Source organism: Oenanthe melanoleuca, chromosome 4A (genome assembly GCF_029582105.1).
Source record: "Oenanthe melanoleuca isolate GR-GAL-2019-014 chromosome 4A, OMel1.0, whole genome shotgun sequence".
NCBI classification, from domain to species: domain Eukaryota; kingdom Metazoa; phylum Chordata; class Aves; order Passeriformes; family Muscicapidae; genus Oenanthe; species Oenanthe melanoleuca.
Genome location: NC_079338.1, coordinates 11,982,884 through 12,008,479, shown reverse-complemented (window position 1 = coordinate 12,008,479; position 25,596 = coordinate 11,982,884). Strand labels below are relative to the sequence as shown.

The window sequence follows — 25,596 nt, the reverse complement described above, 5'->3', positions numbered from 1 at the left end:
TATCATCTAAAAGAGTAAAGGGAGAAGAAGAAGAAAAAAAAAAAAAAAAAAAAGCTTTGTCTTGTGGAGGTGATAGAGTAGTGCTAGCAGAAACACTCCCAGGAGAACACACTGCAGATTCCTTTGGAATCTCTACCAACACTTTCTTTGTAGTGTTGATTAATTATCCCTTTCTAACAGCTGGACCACACCAAGAACATACAGCCTGGAGGTAACTTCAATGATTTCTTATTTCAGACAACAAAGGTTATACCTTTAGATACCTTTAGACAACCTGGGCTTGATCACCATTGTCAAAGAAGCATATGCAAGTATCCCATTACACTGAGACACATTCAACATGAGATAGCTTGTTGATTTTTTTTTACTTTTTTTTTTTTTCCCTCTTTTAAGAATGCCAGCATTTTTCTCAGCCTGTCGGAAAACAAAACAAAATTTTAAAAACTCCACTTGTGACTAGAATTCATGGAACAATTTGGGTTGGTAGGGATCTCAAAGACCATACCCTTCCAACCCCTCTGCCATGGGCAGGGACATCTCCCACTAGACCAGGTTGCTCAATGCCCCATCCAACCCGGCCTGGAATTCAGGGGGAAAAGGCAAATTTGTATGCCAAATCCCACTGTCCCTTTAGACAGGTCATGTGCCAGCAGAAGAACCCTTCCTGCAGCAGCTCCATCTCACTTCCCCTCTGAGCCTCCTGTGCTGCCCCAGCAGGACACCAGCTGCACGTCCTCCCTTCCCTGCTTTGCTCCCAAGGCTGCCCGAGATATCCCAGTGCTCATCGTGGCTCTACAGACACACTCTCCTGCCGTTTGAGGGACTCCACTGCAAACTAGATCCGGGAATCTGGGCATAACCCTTTTCTTCTGGCTGGGTGCATCTGCTGATCTGCTTCATACATCACCAGAAATTGTGCCAATGATACCATGAATCGCAGAGTTCTCCAAGCCACTATTACTGCTACAGGTCAGGTACAGTTGACACTCAGTTTAGTGATTCTTTTACAGAAGAGCAGAAGAAATTCTTTAAAGTAATAATAATAATAATAATAATAATAGTAGTAGTAGTAGTAAAAAGCTGGCTGGGGCAAAGTCACTTCAATTCATTTTTGACACCTACTGTCACCAGCTCACTAGAAGCTAGTCTGGTTTCTTTGAAGCAGAGCAGCATGCTAATTTGTGCTGGAACCTTGCTACAATTTTTTGAACTTTAAGAGTGAAGGAAAATGTTTAGAAGAACAATTTTGAAAATCATAGATTCGAAGAGATCACAAGAAGTGCATTGTGGATAGCAGTTAATCTAAGTTACTATACAATTTTTTTTTTTTTTTTTTTTTTTTTTTTTTTTTTTGTTACTATCAACACTCTGCAGCGTATTCTAGTATTAAACAGGACTGCAGAACAAGCTCTACCATGAAATCAGAGAAGTGGGAAGAGAGCCCTGAAGGTTATTCATTAGCATTATCTCTATGTGTAGCTCACTGGGGGAAGAATAAGGAAAACTCCTCTGTGGCGTTCCATTCAAATGTATGAGGCATATTTAAATGAGTAAGGGAAGTATTTCTGATGCAGATTTCACAGCAGGTCCAAGACAGCATCAGTTTCATTAACACTCAGAACATCCAAGCTGAAGAACCCTTTGCCATACAAAACTGAAAAAGATGTGCACCTTGCGTTTCCTGAATTATACAAAGGAGCCGAGCCAAGACTCCTAGAGTTCTTAAGCTAACATCGCACTTTTCGTACGGAGGCGGAAAGTCCTGAACAGTACCTACTAAAAACAGAGCTTGGCCTAAATTTTATGCGAACAGGGAGAAGAGGGAACTGACAACTTAATTACAACCGACAGCTACGTGCCCCTTTCTAATGGCTGCATCTCAGAACTAACCCCAAAACTCCTTCCTGCACCCAGACCTCACGCAGACTATTTAAAGACCAGGGAACAATAAACACCGACGAGCAGAACGGGCCGGGTGAAGGAAGAGAACGACTACAATGGCTGCACAACAAAGCCTGGAAAAGGAGAGTTAAAGATACTTTTTGCGAGCGACACAAGCTCCGCAGCCCGGTCCGCACACGACTCCGGCCGGGACAGTCCCGCTGCGTCCCCAGCCTCTCCCAGCGGTGACCCCCGTCCTGCCGGACCCGTCCCTGCCCCGCCGGGCACGGCGCGCTGGGGCTCTGCCCGCACCGAGCGCCCCGCGCTGCGCTCGCTGCAATGGGGGCACGTCCCCCCCGCGGAGTCCCGCACTGTCCCCCCGCACGGGGTCACCGCCCGCCGCCCCCCGAGCGCCGCCGGGACACCCCGGTCTGCCCCGCACGCAGGGAGCCCCGCCGCCCTCAGCGCTGCCCCGCGGCCTCCGAGCGGCCCCGCTGAACGGGGCAGCCCCGCCGCTGCGAGGCAGCCCCCCCGCGCCGCTCTCCCAGCGCGGCCCCGCTCCCCCCGCGGCCGCAGAGGCCCCGCAGGACGCGGCGCTCCCGGCCCCGCCGGGCACCGAGCGGGACAGAGCCGAGCCGGGTTCCCGCCCTCGCCCTCACCTGCGGCTGCGGCCGCCCGGCCCCGGCCGCGGCCCCGCTCCGGAGCGTCCCTCAAGTGCCGAGCGCGGCCCCGCTCCCCGCGCGCGCCCGGCCCGCCCCGCCCGGCCCCGCGTCACCGGCACGGCCTGCGCACTGCGCATGCGCGGGGCCGGGGCGGGCCCGGGGGAGGGGCGGGGCCGGTCTGAGGGACGGCGGGGCGAGCGGGGCTGCAGCGGAGCTCGCCTCCAGCGGAGCTCGCCTCCGGCTCGGTGCGTCCGGAGCGCTGCTGGAACGGCAGGGAGGACAGGAAGGGGCAGCAACAGTCATAAAATCGCTGGATGGTTTGACTTGGAAGGGACCTTAAAGACCATTTAGTTCCAACCCGCTTGCCACGGTCAGGGCCATCTCCCACTAGACCCGGTAGCTCCAAGCCCCATCCAGCCTGGCCTTGCACATTTCCAGGAATGGGGCGTCCTCAGCTTCTCTGTGCCAGTGCCTCACAACCCTCAGAGCAGATCATTTCTTCCCAATATCTAATCTAAACCTACTCTCTCTCAGTTCGAAGCCATTCCCCCCCCCCGTCCTGTCACTGCAATTCCCAGTGAAGAGCCCCTCTCCATCATCCCCTCACAGAAACTCACCGAGTCCTTGATGGCCTAGGGAATGTGAGTGACAGATAAAAACATCTTGTCTTGTCCAGGGGTTCATCTGGGATCAGCAATATTACCAAGTGAAAGGCCAGCCCCAAGCTGCTCTCCCAGCCACAGTGTCTGCTCCTGGAAAGCTCAGAATTGCTTCACCTGCTCCCATAACGCTGGAGGATGCTAACCCTGAATTTTCTTCACAGTCCTCTCCTCTTTTTCATGTGGCCACATCTTGGATTTGGGAACAGCCATTCTTCTGCCGTTCTGCCTGTATTGTTTCCTGTAAACATCTTTAATTACTGAACCACCAACATTCAGCAAATTTTTGACTGCAGGTAATCTTAGGGCAAATAATGCCTTAGTTAAACCCAGACAACCCTAATGAAGTTTTAGGAATTTTAGTAATGCAATTGAGGGAAGAACTTGATGCAAAACTAATTATGAAGCCATAGTCAGCCTCCCAGCCAAGACTGCAACCAGCTCCTCATTCTTTTAACCCTGGAGGAAAGGTTGAACAGCCTATGAGACCATAACACACCATCTGGGAGTTATGTATGTCTAACAGCACTTGCTTTTAAAGCTCTTTTTTTATCTGGACATTTTTTACATGGCCTTATCAAAGCCAGTGCAGCAACAATCTCAGAGCAGAAGATATTCTGGTTGAGTAACTCTCTAACAGATTTTGCTATGGGCAGTTTTGAGTTCACTTCTATTCTCCTCACATCATTGAGAGCAACTGAAGCAAATTCAGGCACAGGGAACCAATTCACTTCTACTCTGAAGCTGTCAAGAAAATCAGTATCTCAGTTGCAGAAGAAAGCATTTTTTGTGTATATTTTTCCAACTCCTGTCCTCAAAAATGACCTCTTGTGTGAGCCACTGCCAGTCTCAACTTATCTTAACAAAACTTAAGGAAGAATTAACCTCTGCTGAGAAGAAACATGGACAGAGTGACACACTGTATATTACACAAATGTTCCCAAATAGAATAACTCCAATATAGGAATGTGCTCAGTCAAAATATTTTACAAAAAAAAAAAGGTTGAAAGAGTGAGTTCTTCACCTTTTTGTTTCTTTCTTTCTATTAGAAAAGGAAGTAAAATTTGCCATTTAGATGGACAACAGCTATAACACACATGCCACTCCAGATACTGGGCTTTTTTCCTGCTGCTCTTTTTTATCCTGAGGCAAGGCAATATCTCCAATGCACTTGGGCTCTGCCCAAGTTCAAGCCCACACTTCCATCAGTCAGCAACTTTATGATCCTCTTTGCTCATTTCCCTGGAAAAAGGTGGGGTTTTTACAGCCTGGGTTCCATCTCGTTTCACAGTTGAATTTTTTTTTTTTTTTTTTTTTTTTTTTTTTTTTTTTTTTTACTAAGGACTTGGCAAATGAATCGAGTGCACATGTGCTCCAGTGTTTCACCTTAAAAACCAGGCAAGTTTTCCTGGTCTTCACCTGGGACATCTCAGCACCAAATTCCAACGTGCATCTGGAAGCCCCCAGGAGCCCAGCTGTGCAGGGGAGGGCAAAGCTCTGTTCAGCAGACCTAGGCTTTGTCACTAAGGAGTTCTTCTTGGAAATACATGTACCAGGTTGTTTAGATATTATATGGGCATTAAAAAACTTGTTCTTAGCATACTTTTCTACAAATCTTTGATGCCTGTTATGTATTCTCTGCAAGAAACCCACCTGAAATTTACTGTACACTCTCTGTCAGGCATCTTGAAGTATAGACACAGCACAAGACAAATACACAAAATTACTAATATAAAACAATTTACAAAGTAAGTTTTATACATAATTATAATATACATTGCATATTATATTACAGCAAGACAGTAATCACAAACATTTCCTGTATAAGTCTACTAACAGTTCCTTCCAAAACAGCATTCCAATTAGTTATACTGACAAATCTGATAGAATTTGGTAATTGTAGTGAACATAATTTGGTGTGATAATACACGTTTTCAGCATCTAAGAAAGGTACAAAAAATGAACAGTTATCAGTTCAGGCAGAGCAGGTTTATATCCACCCCACAATCACTTTGCATTGATATTACAGATTAGAGAGAAATATCCATTAAGCAACAGTATTTCCTGTTCTGAAATTACACAACTCGATTTTATCTCAAAAGAAAACATGTACCCACCACCATCTGAGCTAGGAACAATTCACTCTGAGCATTTGCCATAAATTGTAACAGAATCTGTTACAAAGCAGAACACAGAATTTGGGTAGAGAAGAATCTAAGCTCTATTAAGTCTCAATTGCCTGTTGAAAATTGATTCACTATTTGCAGTTCTGCAGGTAGTTACTATTGAACTTTATTTGAGCTTGTGAGGAGCTGCAGCTCACATGTTATGTGTACCCACATATGTTTAAGGCAGCATTTCTGCAGCTCTTTCAACCAGCATTGTTTGCCAAAGTGAATTGTAGCATCCATGACCCCTTCTCCAAGTGCAGGGCTACAGGTGGAGATGCATCTATGTGCTTCCAGTGATGCCTTGGGTTTCAGCTTTTATACTTTCCAGAATTGCTGCTGCTTAGTGTGTAACTCTGAAACTTGGTATAAGGCATTAGTAAGGTCTCTTCACAGGGTAGTTGACAAAACAATTCCTTTCTAGCTAGAGAATCAAGGACTGGTACCCAAAAAGCAGAAACAACGGTGAAGGGAAGGGGGCAAGCCAGGGGGCTGGATAATTGACCCAAATATGTAGATTAACCAAAACTTATAAAAGTGTAAAAACTCATGGCTGGGATCAGTCTTGGATTTGGTTTGTGTGTAGCCCCTGCCAGACTCTTGCACTGCCCGAAGTGTATCACTTATCTGATACACCTTTCTTTAACTACCTGTTTTATTCCTTTCACTCTGTCTAGTCTCTGTTCCAGGTCAGCCTTTTCAGGCAAGACCAGATGTGAAGTGAGCTCCTTTGTTGCATGAATGTTTTTTAGTTCCTCTTACTTTATTCTGCAATATAGAAAAGTTACTTTCAGGGTTTATACCTTTGCCATAATGAAAATGTTCTGGCTAGGATAGATCTGCATATTCATGCTACCATAGCAGCCTCACAAAATTAAAATCATTCTAAAATGAGAGGCGAGGTGCATATTTGTCAGGCAGTAAACACTGAAAATATTTTGTGGTAAAAAAATCATTCATTTTAAGTGTTTTTAAAGCTGCCTTTCCCCCTCAAGACAGCTTGTCCAGCCTCACACAGTGCATTTCCAAAGTTCACTGAGAACTCTGGCTCCCAATAATTCATAACAAATCCTACAGAGCTGGAGTAGAAAGGAACATCTGCTGAGCACAGGCAGTTCTGAGCTGCCGGCTGCTCCTGCAGGAACATTCCTGTTCCAAAGGCAGGGAACAGCCCAGCACTGACCATATGGAGGGGCTCTGTGAGCACAGCCTCCAGCAGAGACACAGGGAGCTGAGAACAGCACACCACGTCTGCTGGAAACTCTTCATTCAGACAGGAGTGGACCTACACCCTGCTCTTGGTGTTTCCCCAGGGTGTGAATTGGAAATTTCTCCCAGAAGGTTATCAAAATAAAAATCCCTAGAGGACAGAGCAGTGCTCTACAACTTTGTCCTACTCCACTTCCAACAGCACCCAGGAGACACCAGCTGCTTTCCAGGAACATCAGCAAGGAAAGCCTCCCAATTTCTCAGATATTTCCTGTAGGAAAGACAGCCTGGCAGCCTCTCTCCCTGTCTTGAGATGCAAACATGAGATACTTCTGGTGTCCAACATGAAAAATGGAAATTTCACCTTCTGGCCTCATGCTTTAGGGCACAGAAATGGGCATGAGCTCCCTCACCGCCCAAGCACTGCTCAGATCAGAGCCAGCTGAGGTGCACAGAGACACAGCCATGCGTCCCCAGACAGCTGCAGGCAGCCCTCAAAAGCCAATGGCACTAAATATATATTAAAGCTTTATCAAGAAGCTGTTTGAAATGCCTCTCCTTGCACAGTTAGTGCTTTTGCTCTACAAAAATACCAGGTATTAGGGTAGTTCCCAGTGCTTAGAAGAGGAAATCGCTGCCTGGTATATGCTGGCACACAAAAACATTTTAGATTAAATTATAATACTGATAAATCCCACAAATGAAAGCCTTGATTTCCAACCTCTTTTCACCATCCACTGCCATTTTCACAAATGTAAAAATGAGGGCTAAACAACAACTTAAAGATTAATTTTTCTTCATACCATGTTGAATGCCTCATCTCTCTTAGCCCTCTTAATATTTTGTCCCATTTTGCCCTTCACACAGTCATCCACCACTGAAATGGCAATTACTGGGCCAGCAGAGAATCACAGCCAGATTGGACAGCCTGCCCTTCCCTACCAACCTAGCTCACCATAGAGCAGGAAAGAAATCAGCATAAACAGCATTGCTACTCCCAGAGAAACATTTCCAATGTAAATGGAGCATCTCACCGGAGAGACATAGTTAAAATATTAAAATATGTAGGAAGGGGGAGTTATTTTGGCCACTGAGCATTAAAATTCATCATGTGGAAATAAAAAAAAAAAAAAAATACAGAAAACATTTAGGTTACAATTGATCCAAATCTTAGGAGCTTGGGAAGACAAATGAAATGTGAAGGGAGTAGAAAGAAGGATGGGGAAATCAGAGAAGATGACTGCAGGGAGTACAGTCTGTAACTAGCACTCAGGCAGAAAGGAGGCCATCCAGAGCAGGCGGAGATTTAAATGCCTCAAGGATTCAGAGTGGTTATAAAATTTAACCCAACAACTACAAAGAGGGAATCTGACCTAAATTAGCCACTAACATTCTTATATTGTCCAGTGCAGCAATAATTTCTCTAGTTTGAGGCCATGAAGGACTGATATAAAAGCAACACTGACATTTTAATGCTATTTTTAAAATTCATAAATGCCAAGACTGCTGATTGAGTTATTCTTTTCAAGACATACCAGTAGATTTTGCATTCTGCAAAAATCACCAGCTTTGCAGAAAAGGGTGAAGTGGGGATCAGACAGCCAGAGGTCCATTGCCCAGGGTATAGCTTCTTGTGGTAGATACACAAAATGTTTTACCCACTTTGTCTTGCAGGGTATGACTTCCCGTTGTAGCAAGGACTCCTCATCTTCAGTTGAATAAATTGTTTTGGAAGCCTTCCTTGGGAACATAAGCACTGGCAAATAACAACCTTTACCAGCTGCAGTCTGCCAGTCACAGCCCCAAGTCTTCCCTTACCTCAAAGGATTTCGCTCAAAAAACAAATAAAAGTGGAACTTGTCATTTCCTCCAAAGTAATTTTGAAGTTTATCATGTTTTTTATCCAGTGAAAATCAGTGAAGCAGAATTTCAGATTAATAACTATTTTAAAAATAGATTTCTTCATTCTATAATGTGTTATAATAAAATATCACTGTCAAAAGATCAGAGAGCTCTTTTCCTTAGCTGAGATAAAGAGACGGTGCTTTACCATTTGGGAGCTGGGGCAGGCTGCAGGTTGTGCCTGAACTTGGTGCAGGACTCAGTCAAGACATTTCTTTGGTAATTCTTGCACAACAGCTTTTATTTTTAATGCAGGAATTTTCCTGTAAAGTCTTTCCTTGCTTGCTCTCTTTGAGATTCAAATTTATAAAGAAGAGTGAAGCAAATCAATATTTTAGTTGTGTTATTGCTTTTATCTTGATTTCCTATACACATTTTGAAGCAGTCCAGAGAGGGTTAGGAATTTGAAGTTTGAGTTATAGATTAACAGCAAGTCCAAAGTCTCAATTATTTTTGGGTTTTTGTAGTGTCAGATTTGTATCTTCATTGTGTCTTTTCTAAAGTTTGGCTTGTTTTATAACTTTTATGGTCATCAGGAAAAAATAGCCAATTGTAACTCTTTCTCACTGTCAGGCAAAAAGTGAAGTAGTGCAAGTCAGGAAGTGCTTCCAACAAATGTCTGAGGAAAAAAGCAAAACACAGTACTTTCTTTCAATCCTATACATTTCCAAAATGAACTACTATAAGGTGTTTGTTATCATTCCCATCAATCTCTTTTTTTTTTCTTTTTTTTATGTCTGTACAGCAGGATTGAGCTTTGAAGTGCCAGCATGGGATACTTCATTACTTGTGAAATAATTATGTTTGCATTCACCATATGCAAGTTCCAACAGCCAGCAGAAGTGCTGGGTTAATCGATGTCTTCTGCAAGTTCTCACTGTTCTTCTAGCTTGGGCAACAGCTGGAACAACACTTTTTGCACAGAATTACTAATCACCACATAACTACTTCCACCACTGTAGACTGTGTATTCTCCAGGCTAAACAATTTGTCATTGCATGCTTATGCTTTTGTTCCCCGCTGGCAAATGTTTCTAACTCCTTTCATATGACTGCAGGGCAGCTTTCACAACATGACAGGAATTTTAAAACACTAATAATAATCCTCAATTTGGGTAAAATCAGCTTACTTTTAACTCATAAAACTGGTGTTACAAGTCTTTCTTATCATCACGAGGAAATGGGAGTTCGACACTGCCAGGAATGCAGATAAATAACATCACTTTCATCTTCCTTTCCCACAGGTGGGGTTGAACAGGGAACAAGTGCCAGCAGAGGAAACTCCTTCAGCCAGCACAATTCAGCCAGGATGCAGGAAAGTGGTCTGTGCCAGATGAAGGGATTATATATACAATTTCCCCTGGAGCAATAGGAAGAGCAGTGGCTCTTGATGAAGCAGGGGAGCCTTGCAATACAGCACTGCTCTCCTCGTTTGCTCACTGCTCATGGCATGATCCCTATGCTGCTTTGATACCTGGGAATTTCTTCCCATGGTGAAGAAAGCAGTTCACCTTTGTTTCTTTATAATTAGCAGTAAGGATAGAAAATGTGGAATTCTAGAAAGCCCTGTATGTCTTAATAAGTTATAATTTATAGCTACAATATCAAAACAAGATATGAACTTCTGTTGTGTATTATTTTTCTATCACAAAAAGAAAGGTAATAAAGGCTGTGTTTTGCTTGCCTCTTGCAAACACTCATGCTGATCTTGGGAGCACTGTTCATTTGAAAGTTGCAGGAGATGATCAAAGTTGGGTGTGACACAGCCTGGCCATGTCCTGGCAGAAGAGCTGCCTCTGACGCCCCTAACAGCACAAAAGCAGTGAAAGCAACTGTGTGCTCTCATTCTCCACAGTGGGAGCTGCTAAATGGACTTTCTGCAGCACTTGACAGCTCTTATATCAAAGCAATCTGTCTTTAGGGTTCACTCACAAATAGAGATCACAATGAATATAAAATAAATTATTGATCGCTGTCAGGAAATACATTAACAAATCCATCTCCAAGCAAGAGCAGCTCAATGGTTCCAAGTGGAGCAAATTTAGTGACTGTCAGTGGTGTGGAATGACTCCATTCATCAGCTGGGCTCACCCACCAGTAAAGCATCTTAAACCTTCTGAGCCGTGCCAAAATACGGACAGGAGAACAACTCAGGACTACCTAGTGGCCCAAAATGTCCTAAAACAACACTTCAAATAAAAGTTTCACATTGCCACAGGATAAAATGCAGCCCCTCATCATGATATTCCTGAAAAAAAAAAAGGAATCTGCCCTGAGGCAGATTAGGGCACCTCTAGTGAGGCTAACCAGCAGTGCAGCAACAACAGTGAAGGGTTTGTTTCTACAGAGATAAACAAATTGTTGTGAAATGTGCTCGCACCACCGAGATGCTGCAGTGTGCACAGCATCAGCAGGACCCAGTGACACCAGCTCTCTCATTACAGGGTATTTTACTGTAGTAGCTGCATGGGTATAAATCCTAAGTTTTGAGCCATGACTGCAGAGTAAGTCTATGTCTTTATTGTTCTGTGCAGCACAAGGATAATGGCTGTGGAGAGAAAACAAAGATGTTCAGTCCAATATTTTATCTATGGGGGAACATTTTGGCTACTGCATCCTGAATAGGAAACACCAAGATCCATTACAGCAGGGAGGGCAGAGGCAACTGATCCTGACTAAATGGCACAAGGAAAGTAAAATTCATAAACAAAAATGCAACACAACAAGTATTGGAAAAGAAACAGGCTGAGCTCCTTGAAAGGCTCACAGCCTAGCTCCTGAACAGACTATGCAAGGTCTGCCCAGGAATGTCCATGCTGACCACAGAGATTTACTCTCCTCAGGAACTTTCTAAGGTGGGCTTCATTTAGAGAGGGATATTTGATCAGAAACAACCATCAGACTGCAGTATCATGATTTTGCTTCTTCTAGTCCATCTTCTTTACAGCATAATGTCATGTAGAATTTTCATGAATCTGCATATACTTTACATAGTATATGAACCTGCATACACTTTATAGCTTATCCTGAATTTCATGTATGAGAAAGAGAGGGCACAACAAAGAGTATCAATACTGACAGAAACCTGGATCACCATCAGCTCTCCTGTCTGTGCCCCAGCACTGATGAAACCCTGTTGGTGGTTGTGGGGGCAGTATATATACTATTTTAATAACAAAACTTGATTCTCTGTGTTATGGAAGAAGTTCTCAGCAGTGTCTCCCTTCAAGGAGACCAAATGAATTAGCATAAAGTGGGGGTTGTAAATAACAGGTCATCAGTTTTGGCAGGGAAATTATAGGTGTTTGGCAGCAGGATAAATACTGGAGGTGAACCCAGCCCATTGCTTTTGAAACTCTTTATTTACTGCTGGTCCCAGCTGCAGGCTCTGATGGCTGTAAACATTGCCCTGAAGAAAGGGATGGAGATCCCACAGAGCATGTGTCCATGGGGTATAGTGGCAAACCCCCACACCAAACAGGGAAATGCAGTATCAAAAGCAATGCAATAAGATGGGGTGTGTGTCTGAAGGTGCCCTTCATTTGGCTCAACACATCACGGAAAATTATTTCCATGAAACTGTACAGAAAGTGTTTTCAAAATATCCTTGAAAGGCTCCTGGAAAGAGTTGTGAATATCTGACAAGCAAGCACAGTGAGTACTCCTCTTTGTGCCAGTAAAACCAGAGGCACAGAGGTGAGTCCTGAGTGTCTTTTCTCCAGGGTTTTGTTGTCTGGGGTCTGTGACTGTTTTTTATGTGATGACTGGAGCCTGCACAGCTAGGAATTTGTGGAGCTTTACAAGGCTGATACTCCATTCTCAAGTGCCCCAGATATCTGGTCTCCAGCAACCCCTTCAGCGCCAGAAGAGATCCTTAGGGAAGCTCTAACCCAGGTGGTCAGGCAGAGAGGAGAAAACAAAACTGGGTCTTCATTTCCCATCAGGAGCAGAGGTTGTAATGCACACAGTCCATGGGCTATGCCTTGCAGGCTGTCCTGTCTAGTCCAGGATTAAGGATGTAATTTATGGTCTTTTGCCATTCCACAGCTGAGCAGGACCACTTGATCCCTCAGGAAGGTCCTGGATCCCTTCCTGAGGACACTGAACACTCTGTTGTATCTGGGTGTATTGTACCACACCCATTTAACACCCTGACTCCCTTCCCTGCCTTGACACACTGGCCCCTGTGTGGCAGAGGGGCTCTTACTGTTTCCATTCACATGTTCTGAGCACACCAGCCACAGTCAATTTTCCTTGTGTGGGCAGATATGAAGCCAGGGATAAACAGCAGCACACAGTTTCCATCCTGCTGGGATGCTCAGAGCTGTCCTGGCCATGCAGGGATGCCAAATAACTTTGGGGGTTGGGTGTTTTTTTGGTTTGGTTTTTTTTTTTTTTAAATTCAGGGAGGAATTTAGAGCATGTTCTAAAATTATTTTTAGTATACATGTAATATATTTTATATTCAACTTCATTTCCTGGTCAATCCATGTGTCCCAGTGGGGGGTTGTGCCTTCTCTGTGACTCCTCCTGGCAGAGAGCCACTTTATTAAAAAATGAAATGAGGATTCTCATTAAATGAGAGAAATCATGTCTATCATCAGAGCTTCTCTGTCTCAAGGCACCATTGCAGAGCTGCTTAACCCTTTCTTTAGTCTCCTTGCATGAACTCTTTGTGTGTGGTACCCCAGAGGCAGTTCCCAAATATCATGGACTTTTCAGGAGAAAAAGGACATTGAGGTACTTCCCACGACTGTTTTTTTCATCAGCAGACTTAGCATTAAAGATGCACATTTCTGACAGCAGCGGTTTTTACTGTTACTACCACATTATCACCCAGAATGTCTGAAAACAAAATTACTGCTTCTGTCTCAGCACATCTTTCCTAGCTGCCTGTGGTGCTGCTGATGCCCAGGAATGCAGCAGGTATGCTGGATGCAGCCTGCTTTTTACTATGCAGCTCCTAAGGGGTAGAGAGGAATTGCACTTCAATACAGTGCATCTGAATTTTAGTTGAATTGTAGCCTGCAGCTCAGTGGAAAGAATTAAAATGAAATTTCAGTGTTTCACTATAGAGTTGATGTTACACCATACCTCAGAAATAACTGAGCAACCCTTGCCCATGTCTCTGTCTTCACCCATGGCTCTGGGAGACCCTGCAGCAGCCTGGTACAACCTCCCAGGCAGGTCACAGAGAAGAGTCCCAGTGACACATGTTCAAACCACTGCCTGATGCTGGCAGTGCTGGCCCACATGCATTTCCCATATTTTAATGAGGATAATGTAAGGACAGGGATTTCCAGGTGAGCCCAGAGTCTAAAAAGGGATTTGTGGCAGTGTAACCTGAATCTACAAAAAAGCCTGGGCTTTGAAATGTCACTCCATCCTGGTGCTGCCAAATACAACATAAATGTCAGAAACAAAAAGGTAATTGATTCACCCATCCCTTTGCCTTTGGGGTTTTTGGGGATGCAGAACCCCAGAGAAAAGAGCAACGTGGATGCCTTGTGGTGCCTCCCTGACATCTTGCTGATATGTGAGAGGTTCTTGTGACTGTGGGAGTCAATGAAGGACCTGGTCCCTCCCCAACAGCAATTTAATATAAAATTCTGCTACAGCAATGACATCCACTAGTCCAGGAATGATTCAGCTCTCACCATGAGTGCTGTTCTCAGTTACTCTGTGTAACACAAACATGGAAAATGTGCAGAAGAGGATTGTGAAAGTTATTGTTTTAGCTGGAACAACACAAGAATGGGAGAAAACACAATCAGAAACATGAAGCAGCTATAAATAAACAGGCACACCCTTGCAAGAGTGGCCATCCAATAAATATTTGAATATACTAACCCCTGAAATCAAAATGTTAAAAATAGCCTCTAGCCTTTGTTTTTCAGAAAGGAGGGTATCCTGCTGCCAGAAGATTCCTGTAGTATTTGAGAGGAGAGGTCATTGTCACACCTACCAGCTGATGTGAACCTGCTGCTCACCAGGAGCAACAGGGGATATTTGGGCTTTGCAGGAGCTTCTTCCCACAAGGTATAGTTGCAGTCTCCACATCTGTCCCTGCTCCATCACTGTCCCCTGAAGCTGCAGCAGAAGAGGTCCCTTCTGCACCCCCAGGTGCTTGCAACAACAGGTGAGGAGGAGGAGGAGGAGGAAGGGCTCTGGTAGCTGTGCTCATGGCCTGGGAGGAGCAGTCACATTTCCCTATGGAAAAAGTCAAGGGTTTTTGCCAAAGCTTTGAAACCATCTGCAGAGCAGGGATGTGACCCTCTGACTGGGTTTTGTTTGTATTACTTGTCCATGTGAAATTGTGAGTGTGGGTGCAGCACCACATGCAGCACAGCTGCCCTGTCACATCCCCTGCCACACGGGGCTGCTGCTCTGTGGGGGCTGACACATCTCTCTCCAGACACCTCCTCTACCCATCACCATCAGTTAGCCCAGCACACTTCTCCTCCATTTGCATTTGAAGACTATATCTGCTATTTTAGACTTGAAGTGTGGGTTATCTGTGCAAAGTGTGTTGGTCCTTCCAGCTTTATCAGTGTCACAGAAGAAGATGTGTCTTCATGAAACTTTTCCCACTTCCATTCTCCCAGCACCACAGGGTCAGCAGTGTCACTGCTAAACATTTTCTAGCCATTTTTCTGGTTTTCCTGGGTTTTCCTGTTTTCCAGATTCCTGGTTTAAAGAAGGTCATAACAGCACAAAAATAAACTTTATATTAAAGAGCAAAACTTGCTCAGTATGTCTTGCTTTACTGTTGGAACAGGAATCATTTTTCCAGTTGTTGGCTAATCTTCAATAAACTTTATAGACTATGCTGAGGCCTCCACCAGGGACACTGCTAATTCTTGCTGCTGCTTCTTCTACAGCTTTGGCCTGTAAAAGGACATTTAACAATTATTTTTACAAAAGCTTTTAGCTTTTATCCCACAGCTTCAGCTTTTGGGGCTATGCTCTCAAATAGGAACTCCTTGCAATTTTTAAAAGAGAATGGAGTTAAAAGTGCACAGTCCAACAAGTAGGACAAATGTAGCCAACAGAAACAGAGAGAAGGCTATGGAGGAAAATGCAGGATGTCAGAAACAGGATATAGTGTGTCAGCCTTAAGATTCTGACCTGGAATATGCTTTGATCTCTGCTCCCTCTGTCCTGTTCATCTCAGGCATGGCTAAGCCAATGGCCACAGGCACCAACATGCTCCTGCCTTACAGCCATCCACCAGCACTGAGCTCCATCCATACAGGGGGTTGTTTTAAGTTGAAGTGTTTTGAGTTGCTCTCATATTTTCATGCTTTTGTTCCAAGCATTTGCCCCACTTTAGGAGAATGGAGCAGCACAGTGGTTGGGCTGCTTTGGGCATCTGCACAGGGCTCACAGGACTCCAGGAAAGAGCTGTCCCTTCTCATCCCCATCAGCTTTAGACTGACATTAATTTGGAAGTACAGATGATCAGACAATGTAATTGTGTTTATAAGTGTGAATGAAACTCATCAGTTTTTCTTATTATTACAAGTGGTTTGGTTTTTGCTCACTTAATATTCCATCACTGTTGCCTCTGCAGCAAAGAGACAAAGTTGTTGCTCTGTTCTCAGCCACAGCCATATATATCTTGTAGTAACACTCCTCAGGATACAAGGAAGGGTATTAAACCAATAGTGTAAAATTAGGACAAAGACAAAACCTTTGGGACCTTTCTGCTCAAAAGTTATCACTAGCATTAACACCTCACTTTTGTATTCTCTGCTGGGTTGCTACCCTGCAATCCTTCAGCCAGATGGTCTTTAATTCTGTTTATTTGAGCTTAATTCAAAGCAAAATAAGTCCATGTCTTTGGGGACATCCGTCCCACTTCCAGCACTAGAGTGCTGACACCTCTGAGAGCCCAGTGATAACAAATCCATTAAGAGCCTCTAAATGCTGGGGAAAGCAGAGCCAGCCCGGTCAGGTCACACCCAGCTCTGCCTTTCGTGCAGCTCTCCCTGTGTGTGGCCACTGCGGGCTGGTCACATCCCAGCCTCCCGGAACCCCTTTGCTGCGGAGGGATCCCCAAGGGAGTAAAGGGAGAAGAGGCTGGTGAAACCCAGAGGCATCTGAGCACTTGGCAGGTACTTACAGTGCCTTTCGAAATGTTTCCTCTAACTTTGAAATCACAGCTTGTCTTTTCAGGAGTTTGTTGAGATAGTGTCTTTCTGCCCTTTGGATGTTTTTCCCTTAACGATTCCCTAAGGAGAATTGGCTGACAAAAATAAGTACTTAGTAATTCTTTGGAAATCAGATTCCCTTAAATCTCCACTGCCAAAATACACGTATTTGTAGCTCAGAGTTCCTTGTACCCACTTGTATTCAGATGATTTTCTCATTGTTTCTCTTGCTATAAGCCTGTCTACAAAGGATTCACAAACAACTTTAGACGTCCCACTCCTTAAAAAAAAGTCTGTCCTAAAATCGGCTTGTAACCAGATGTGCCACAGTATGTAACACACACTGTGCTATTTTTATCCCTCCCTGTTTTCGTCAGTGATTAAAGCTTTTATGATGTAACCCAGCACTTTGAAAGGGCTTCTGCTGTTCCACACTGCAGTTGAGTGCTCCATCCCACATTAATCTCTCCCTGATCGCGGGGAGATGCTGCCCCAGACGCTCTGGGAGACAGAGCTGTGCTTTGAGCACAGCCACCGCAGCCCTCAGTGAGTTTTGTTTCGAGAGGTGTCTCCTCTGGAGAGGGATGAGCTGTCTGGAGAGGCCTTCCAGGTCCCTCTGGGCCCGCAGGAAGACAGTCCAGGACAGGAGGTACAGGAGGATGCTCCCAGCCCGCCCGTGTTTTGTGCCTGCCTGCCAGTCGTGCCCCCAACATCACTCACAGCTCTGCAGCTGCTGGGACAGTGAACCTCAAATCGTCTCCTTCCTCTTTTTCTTACATTTCTTCCTTTAGAGTATATGCAAGGATTGATTAAAATTGTACATAGTTTAAAAAAAATTACATTAACTGGTGAATTTATCAGAAAAGCGTGAATTAGAAGTCCCACAGTATTATGTAGGATTTTCAGAAAACCACATTTAAAAAGCCCCGAGCAGCTGTCCATATCTGCAGCCCCCTGCCTGTGCCCAGGAGCAGGGGGCAGAGCTGTGCCCGTGTGTTTCCGTGCGCTCCCTGCGCCCGGGGCAGCCGAGCCGCCCTGGACACACCTGCACCTCCCCGGCTTCTCCCGGCGCTCCGAGCTGCTGCCTCAGCACCCGCTGCAGGAGGGAGGGCACTGGATCTAGATAAAGAATACGCCTCGTTCAACAAACATTTGGCTAGAAATGCAGACAGCGTAATCAAGATACTCATCTGCTTCAGAAAAGGCTTCTGAGAAGTGAAGTTACGCCCTTGCTACGTCATATATCCATTTATAACTCAGTTACCTTCCCCTGGGAATTAGCAGAAGCTAATCACTATGTAAACTACAAAATGTGTGGGAAATTGTCTTTTATCAGCGCCAGTGTTACCCCTGGGAATGGGAGGGTTCAGGCACCAGCGTGCTCCCTGCAGCGATTCTGTCTGCTGCTCCTGGATCTGGGTGTTTGGGGTTTTTCCATGCCCCAAGCCCCGTGGGGTGGGCCCCACAGTCCCCTGACATGATTGTGGTTTAAGGCCAGTTCTGCTTCTCACCACCGGATGGGGAAAAAAGGTGTCAGGGCTGGTGGTACCTGAGAACCTTGCAGAGAGTGACACAAGGATGTACAACGAGCCAAACAGGGAGGAAAGCTCCAGCCACCAGGGCTGACCTGCTCCTGGTGCACTTAGAGACACACACACACACGAACTACTCACCTCCCACCCAGAAGGGCAGATTAATTACCCTGAGCATCACCAGAGTTTCTGTAATCCCCACTGCCAAGGGCCAGGGCAAGCTGTTGCTCTGTGGATAAAGACGAGCTGCAGCTTCCAAGCTACCAGACAGGATTAATTTTATTTTTTTCCAGTTATGTTGAGTTTTTTACTTGCTCTTAAAAGGTGCAATTGCAAGAATACAAAACAAATCTACGCATATGTGAGAAGATGGTGCAACTTTGTTTTGAGCAAGCCCAGGGAAGTCACTATTTCTGTCCCAGAGCAGTGCTGAGAAGTTTTGCCATTCCCAGTTTACTCTTTCTTTCTCTTTAATTTGACATTTAACAAAGGCACAACACGTGCCCAGTGACCCATGCCCATCACTGCTGAGCTTGCTGAGTAGAGCTGCCCAGACTTCATGCCCTGAGACAGCTCTCAGCTCCTGTGAGGCTGTTCAGGCTGTACCTACAAACGGGGACTTGAGCTTTGCTGATGGACAGTGAGGCCCAGAGTATGGCGGCATTGGGGACAGAGGGGTGTCAGCTCATCAGGATAATTAGAAGGACATTTGGAAGAGGGAATGGATGTCTTTGTACATTGTTACATCACAGAAAATCTGTGGGCCATGTTCTGTGATTCCTGAAGTCACCCTGCAGAGCTGCCTTTGTCCTTCCAAGCCAGGTATAATTTATGGTTTCTTGTTGCTAGTGTTGGCCCACAGCAAACAAGCAGCAAAAGTCCCATTAGCATTTTCCCACAACAGCCTCCTCAGAGCCAGGACTGTGGTGTTATCTGCACTGGAGCAGCAGCCACTCCCTGAGCCAGAGCCCTGATGCTCCCCTTGGTCAGGGCCATGGTGCTGTACCAGGGGTGCCTGTGAACCCTGGGCTGAGCAGCCAGGCACAGCTCCATGCCAGAGCACTTCATATTAGTGGGCTCAAAGCAAATATTGCCATGGTTTCACATTCCTGACTGACTTTGTGTCAGAGTACATCAGCATAAAGAATTGGATGAGCCCTCAGGTTGAAGCAAGATGGTTGTTATTTAGATCTAATGAACTGCAATAGGCAGAAATACATAAATCATTCCTGGACAAGGAGTAAATCAAAGACAAGTGGCTGTGATTACACCAGAGCCTGAATTTCAATCTGCTCAGGGCCAGATGCATCCAACAAGAGTATGAACTCAGTATTTCCTGACAAGCTGCTTTTCCCAGCACCTGAGTTAAATGCTTTAAAACAGTGACTGACCAACACTTTCTGCTGAGACCATGGCTCTGGGACAGCCACCCCCTGTGAAAGTCTCTGACTTGGCCATCACCTATTTGGAGGTGAACAATCATTTCTACAGGAATGTGGACAGTTCCCTATGCTGTGCAGGGTTTTGCATGGGCTTTCAGCCTCACTGAGCTTCCTTTATTCAGTTTTTAACTAATGGGAAGTAATTTGAACACTGGTATAACCCCTGGATTTAGCAGAACTGCTGACACAGACAGGGCTGGATCTGGCCTGACCCTCATTAGCAGGAAAAATGACAGATTGTCCCAGTTGCCATCAGAAATCCCCACCTGGCCCTGCCACTGTACCCCAAAGGTATCCATCTTGAATAAATAATAAATGCTAAAGCCAGCCTCACATCCTCCCCTTGAAGACTGCATGAAGCTGTGTTCAAATGAATTAAAACTGCTTGCTCTTTTTTGGTGATGAACTTGAGGCTGATGAAAGTGAGCTATTTTTAGTGCTAGCTAGAGGCACAAGTGAATGGCTGGCAGAGCATGGAGTGCACTTCCCTGCCCTGCCAGTGCATCCAGCCAGGACTGCACCACCCAGGCACAAAGGATGCCAAGAGCCTTGATGCCATGCTCCACCTTGGCCCTTTTATTTAGAGTATGCTCTGTAATTCCTGTCTCACAAGGAGAGGGTCTTCCAGCTCAGACACCCCCCTTGGGAAGGTGAGAGCCTGCCTTTCTTGGCCAGTGCCAGGGGATACATTGCTGTGTTCAGCACTGGGGAGCTGGCATGGGAGCCCCATGGTTCTGCTCCTGAGGGAACACTGCTTTTCTGCCTTGGAGCAGCATAATGGGGTGCAGCTGTGAGGCAACACTGTGACAGCACTGCCACAGACTGGAGAAGGAGGAGGAATCTTCTACTTTTGGTTCAGGGCTGCCAATAGTAGCATGAGCATATAAACTGGCTTCTGCTGAATGTCCTGCACCTTGCACCAAGGGGCAGAGGAGATGTTGGTACTGGATGAGTTTCTATTTCCTCAAAGTGCTCTGAGGGCTGCTGCTCATTTCAGATTTGCTTACTGTAATGTGTCCTTTACTGTGGTCATTTGTCTTGTTCTTTAAAGGCTACAGTCTGACATTTGGTCTTTACTGGATTCCACACTGCTTGTGAGCATAAAGGTCCTGTCTACTCAAATAAAGTTTTAGCCAAGATGTTATTTACAAGTTTCTCCAAAATGTCAATATTTGCTTTTCTGCAAGCTAGCAGGGTGATCATGCTTCCTGCTGGATAGCACTGCAAACTGCAGCTGCTCGTTGTCCAGAGGGTGTTTCTGAGCCCTCAGAGAGTATTTCTGGGGGCTGATGTCCTGGGGAGCTGCCCCCTGCACATTCAGCTGTGGCTCCTCCAGTAAGGATCTGACTCCTTGTTTTTCAAAGTTTATATTAGTAGTTACTCATTGGGCTTTTTATACACAAATACCTCTTAAACTGTTTTCTTCTGTTCCTTGACATATTTATTTGTGCTGCATGCATGGAGCTTTTCTGTCTGGCATGTATACTCAAAACAGAATAGGCAAGTCTTTCTTTACAGCCTTGGTAAAGTCAGCTGCTCATCTGGCTGTTGTAAAAACTAATGAGGAGTTTAAATCTGCAAGACAGGAAAATCATGTGTTGTGTTTGCAAGCACTGAGTGAGCAGGACCCTGTTGGAGGTGGTGGCCCCAATGGCCAGAGGGAGCTGTGAGTGTGAAACAGAGTCCCTGCCCACAGCAGCTGCAGATCCAGGCCAGCACAGGCAGGTTTATCTGCCTAACAGGACAGCTGGAACATTGCTCCATGCGCTGCAGCAGTGCCCTGGTGCAGCATCACCCTGCAAGCACTGTGCCAGGGAGGGTCATGTCTCCATGGCTTTGCAAACTGCCTTCCAAACCAGGCATTCAGACAACACTCCTGCAGCCTGTGTGCCAAATGCTTGGGGGTCTTATCCCGCTTTGGCTCTGGAGACAGCAGGACTGCAGAGCTCTGGCAGCAGACATCCCCCTGCCTGCAGAGTGACCCTTGCAGTCAATCCCCTGCAGCAGTGCCATGAGCCATGGAAACCCCCAAACTCTGGTGGCAGGAGGGGGAGATGAGCTGTGGGTGCCATCCTCAGCACAGCACCCAATTCCAGATACCCTCCTGCCCCTACTTCCCAGGGTCTGCTCTGCCCCAGCACCAAGAAAGGAGGATCTGTTTCCATTGCACCAAACTGCACCTGTTTCCCCACAGCATTGTGTTCGTCCAAGTCATTCCCCCAGAAGCAACAGTGCTTTTCTGTTCTACCAGAATGCCCTTCCACTGCTGCCTGAGGAAAAGTGTGCTGAACTCTTGTTTGCTCTGCTTTAGGACACGGTGAGGGGAGACAAGCACCAGGCATAAACCTAAGCAACACAGCAAGCTCTTTCCCATAGACACTGGCCTGCACTAGACCTCTGCTTTGTGCAATGAATCAGTGTCCTCCTCAGCAATATTATGAAACATGATACCCTTAATTCCACACTATTCAGGATACAGAGCTAAACTTGCAAGACTTAATCTATTTAAACTGTCCTGTGATACATAACATATTCAAGAAAACAGAGGTACACTCATAAGAGTTAATCCATTTAAAATTGATTTTGCCTCTAGCCTTTGTGAAATATCTGTGCAGGAGAGCCTGGGGGCTTTCTGCATTTTTCAATTAGGAAAGACACTGGCCAAGTCAACCAGGCACAGGGCAGAACTCAGCTTGCTTTATTGCAGACACACTATATCCAGTATTTCAAGCAGTACCCAAGAACCAAACTGTTGGAAAGGAGCTGGGGAAAGCCACCAGAGTCTTATTTCTTGCAGAAAAGATCAAAACAACCCCTGAGAGCTGCTTCAAAGACAAGCAAGTGGAGAAGTCCCAAAGGACTGAGCATGCTTAAGCTCAGCTCTCATGCAGAGGCAAATAAATGGCTTTAAATTGATTCCTTTGCCAATCCCAATGGAGACATAGAATCACAGAATGCTTTGAGTTGGAAGGGACCTTAAGGACCATTGAATTCCAATCTGCCTGCCATGGGCACCTCCCACAAGACCAAGTTGCTCAAAGGCCCATCCAACTGACCTTGAACACTTTCAGAGGCGGGGGACAGTTCATTTTTCCTTGACAATGGCTTTAGCTGTTGGATACAGTGGCAAGACATGGTGCCTTTCCCCTTGGAGTGTCAAATTCGTGTCGATGCAGGAGTAGTGGCCCCAAAGCCTCCTGCGGGATTTGATCCCGGGGTTTCACTTTGTGGCTCAGTCCTGTGGGAGCCAGGCTCTGGGGAGTCCCCGCCAGCCGCTGCACACCACTTACAGGCTCTGCGGGCACACAGGAGCCCATCACTGCCCGGTGCCACCAGCCCGGAGCCCATCACTGCCCAGTGACACCAGCCCGTCTCCCATCACTGCCCGGTACCACCAGCCCATCTCCCATCACTGCCCGGCACCACCAGCCCGTCTCCCATCACTGCCCGGTGCCACCAGCCCGTGTCCCATCGCTGCCCGGTGCCACCAGCCCGTGTCCCATCACTGCCCAGTGACACCAGCCCATCTCCCATCACTGCCCGGCTCCACCAGCCCGTCTCCCATCACTGCCCGGCTCCACCAGCCCATCTCCCATCGCTGCCCGGTGCCACCAGCCCATCTCCCATCACTGCCCGGCTCCACCAGCCCGTCTCCCATCACTGCCCGGTTCCACCAGCCCGTCTCCCATCGCTGCCCGGCTCCACCAGCCCGTCTCCCATCACTGCCCGGCTCCACCAGCCCGTCTCCCATCACTGCCCGGTGCCACCAGCCCGTGTCCCATCGCTGCCCGGCTCCACCAGCCCATCTCCCATCACTGCCCGGCTCCACCAGCCCGTCTCCCATCACTGCCCGGCTCCACCAGCCCGTCTCCCATCACTGCCCGGCACCACCAGCCCATCTCCCATCGCTGCCCGGCTCCACCAGCCCGTCTCCCATCACTGCCCGGCTCCACCAGCCCATTTCCCATCGCTGCCCGGCTCCACCAGCCCGTGTCCCATCACTGCCCGGCTCCACCAGCCCGCTCCCATCGCTGCCCGGCTCCACCAGCCCGTCTCCCATCGCTGCCCGGCTCCACCAGCCCGTCTCCCATCGCTGCCGGCTGCGCTCGGCGGGGCCCCAGCGCCACCCTCCGGGGACGCGGCCGCAGCCGCTCGGTCCCGCTGCTCTCCCGGCCCCGCATCGCCCCCGGCAGCGCCTTTGGTTCCCTCCTCGGCGCCTTCAGCGCTGCCTCGGGGCTCGGCCCGTGCGGAGCATCAGGGGCCGGGGATGGGCTCGGTGCGGGGTGCGGCTGTGGCTTCCCGGCAGCGCTGGGGATTGAGGCACTGCGCCTTTGTGTTGCCTTTTCAGCTGGGGAAACAGGATATTTTTTGGTCATTTCAGAGCCAGCTGTTAAAAAAGGTGCATTTAAAAGATTCTTAAACCTTCTTCTCTCGGTTAAGAATCTCACCCTTTGGTTTGATCTTTTCACATAAAATGAGGGGTTTTTGGGTTTCTTTCAGTTCATTTCCTGATCAGCTCCATCCAGCTCAGCAGAATCATCTCCAGGAGGAAGAACAGGAGGGCACTGCTGCAGAGGAAAGTGAGGAGGCCTGTCTAAGTGCTGCTCATACCAGTAGATATTCTGACAACAAATTAGTGTGTAAGTTTAGTAACATTGCGGATGTGAGCACTTCATATCTCCTTATAAAGAACTCCTCTTGTTATTTATTGTCCCTTTCAGGATTAGCTGAGGAAGGAAATGGGAAATTGTACTCACTGGCATGTCATGGAGCTGGCTGGGGGGCTGAGGAGGAAATGAAGCAGAAGCCAGCTGAGAACAGCACCTTGCTGTCTAACACCACAGGGTGATTTTGGCCCATGAGAGGAGCAAGGCAGCTTTGACTCAGCACTCCTGGGTGAAAGTTTAAAATCAAATCAGCACAGCAGCAAGCATTTTTGCTGCTTTCTCTCATAACTGCCAACTCCTGCCCAGTCACAAACTTGGGTGGAGGATCCCACTGTGGAGCTGAAGATGGTGAAAAGTTCCCAGTTGTCCCAGAATAACAGTGACAGATGTGCTGCCTTCTCCCCAAATTCAGCAGTGATGTGTTTCTCCCCACCTTCTGAAGGTCACTGGTTCTGCATGCTGGGACACACAGAAAGGAAGGTCAAGCATGCTGCCTTCCTGCTGAAGAGGGCATTTCCCTCCTGTACTAAATATGGAAGCAGACACAAGTAGCCCTCTTGTTTTTCCTGGGGTCATCTGAGACACAGAAAATTCTGGAGAAGGCTGTTCGTTATTCTCCACCCCTCAGTGCTTTCCTCCCACTGTTGGCAGAGCCAAAGCTGGCAGAATGGGAAGGGCTGGCCTTGAACATCCCATTGCTCCCACAGAACACCCACCTGAGTGGATGCCCGGCCTCTGGGCAGCCTCTGTGCAGGGAACTTGACACACAGTCACAAAGAGGTATTCATGTGGGGTTTCTTTACCTGTACCAAATGAATATTTGCCAGAACTCTGACCCTGCAGTGCCATAGAACCATTGGGAGGGTAGTGATTTTTGTGGGTATGAGCTTCTAAATCACTTACAGCAAGAAATAGAGAGACGATGGCACAGCTTTTGGTGCTTTGCTGCAAGCCTTGGCCCATCCCACCAAATCAAGCACCATGGGATATCTGGGATGAAATCATCAGATCCACACACACAGGGTCTAGGCATCATCCCTGGAATGCACCAGCAGCCCCAGGCCATCAGGGCTTTAGCAGGAGCTACTTCCTTCCAGAACACTGGATCTAAAATAAGTTACATTTCTTCCATTGTTTCTTGGCTTGAGCTTGTAAAAGTTCAAACTGTTTCTGTTTTCCTGGTGTTAGTCATGCACACAGATTGGGAGTTTAACCTGTAATTCTGGCACTGCTGCTGCTATTAAACATTCACACTGGGTTTTTCTAAACCAGGAGCAGAAACCTTTAATTTCATTCCACTAGAGTTTAATCTAGGACTATGA

At 46.7% G+C, this 25,596-nt stretch overlaps 2 protein-coding genes across 3 annotated transcripts in view; one reads left to right on the top strand and one right to left on the bottom strand.

The window, feature by feature from the left end:
• The window catches only part of KLHL13 (kelch like family member 13), a 79,508-nt gene extending 76,880 nt beyond the window's left edge, over positions 1-2,628 (bottom strand). For both annotated transcript variants that reach the window (XM_056491433.1, XM_056491434.1), the window contains exon 1: positions 2,541-2,628. The gene's annotated coding sequence lies outside the window, so the exon portion shown is untranslated. The remainder of the gene's footprint in view (positions 1-2,540) is intronic.
• Positions 930-23,926, top strand: LOC130253317 (basic proline-rich protein-like). The gene is made up of 4 exons (XM_056491814.1): positions 930-974; positions 2,067-2,595; positions 4,252-4,259; positions 22,844-23,926. Exons 1-4 carry the CDS (start codon positions 930-932, stop codon positions 23,924-23,926), a joined length of 1,665 nt encoding a protein of 554 aa, XP_056347789.1.
• Positions 23,927-25,596: the final 1,670 nt, after the last annotated feature.

Excerpts from the sequence above, each read along its gene's own strand:
- LOC130253317 (XM_056491814.1), top strand. The coding sequence starts at position 930 with ATGAATCGCAGAGTTCTCCAAGCCACTATTACTGCTACAGGTCAG. Across the intron at positions 975-2,066 it reads CTATTACTGCTACAGGTCAG|CCCGGTCCGCACACGACTCC; the intron begins GTACAGTTGACA and ends CAAGCTCCGCAG.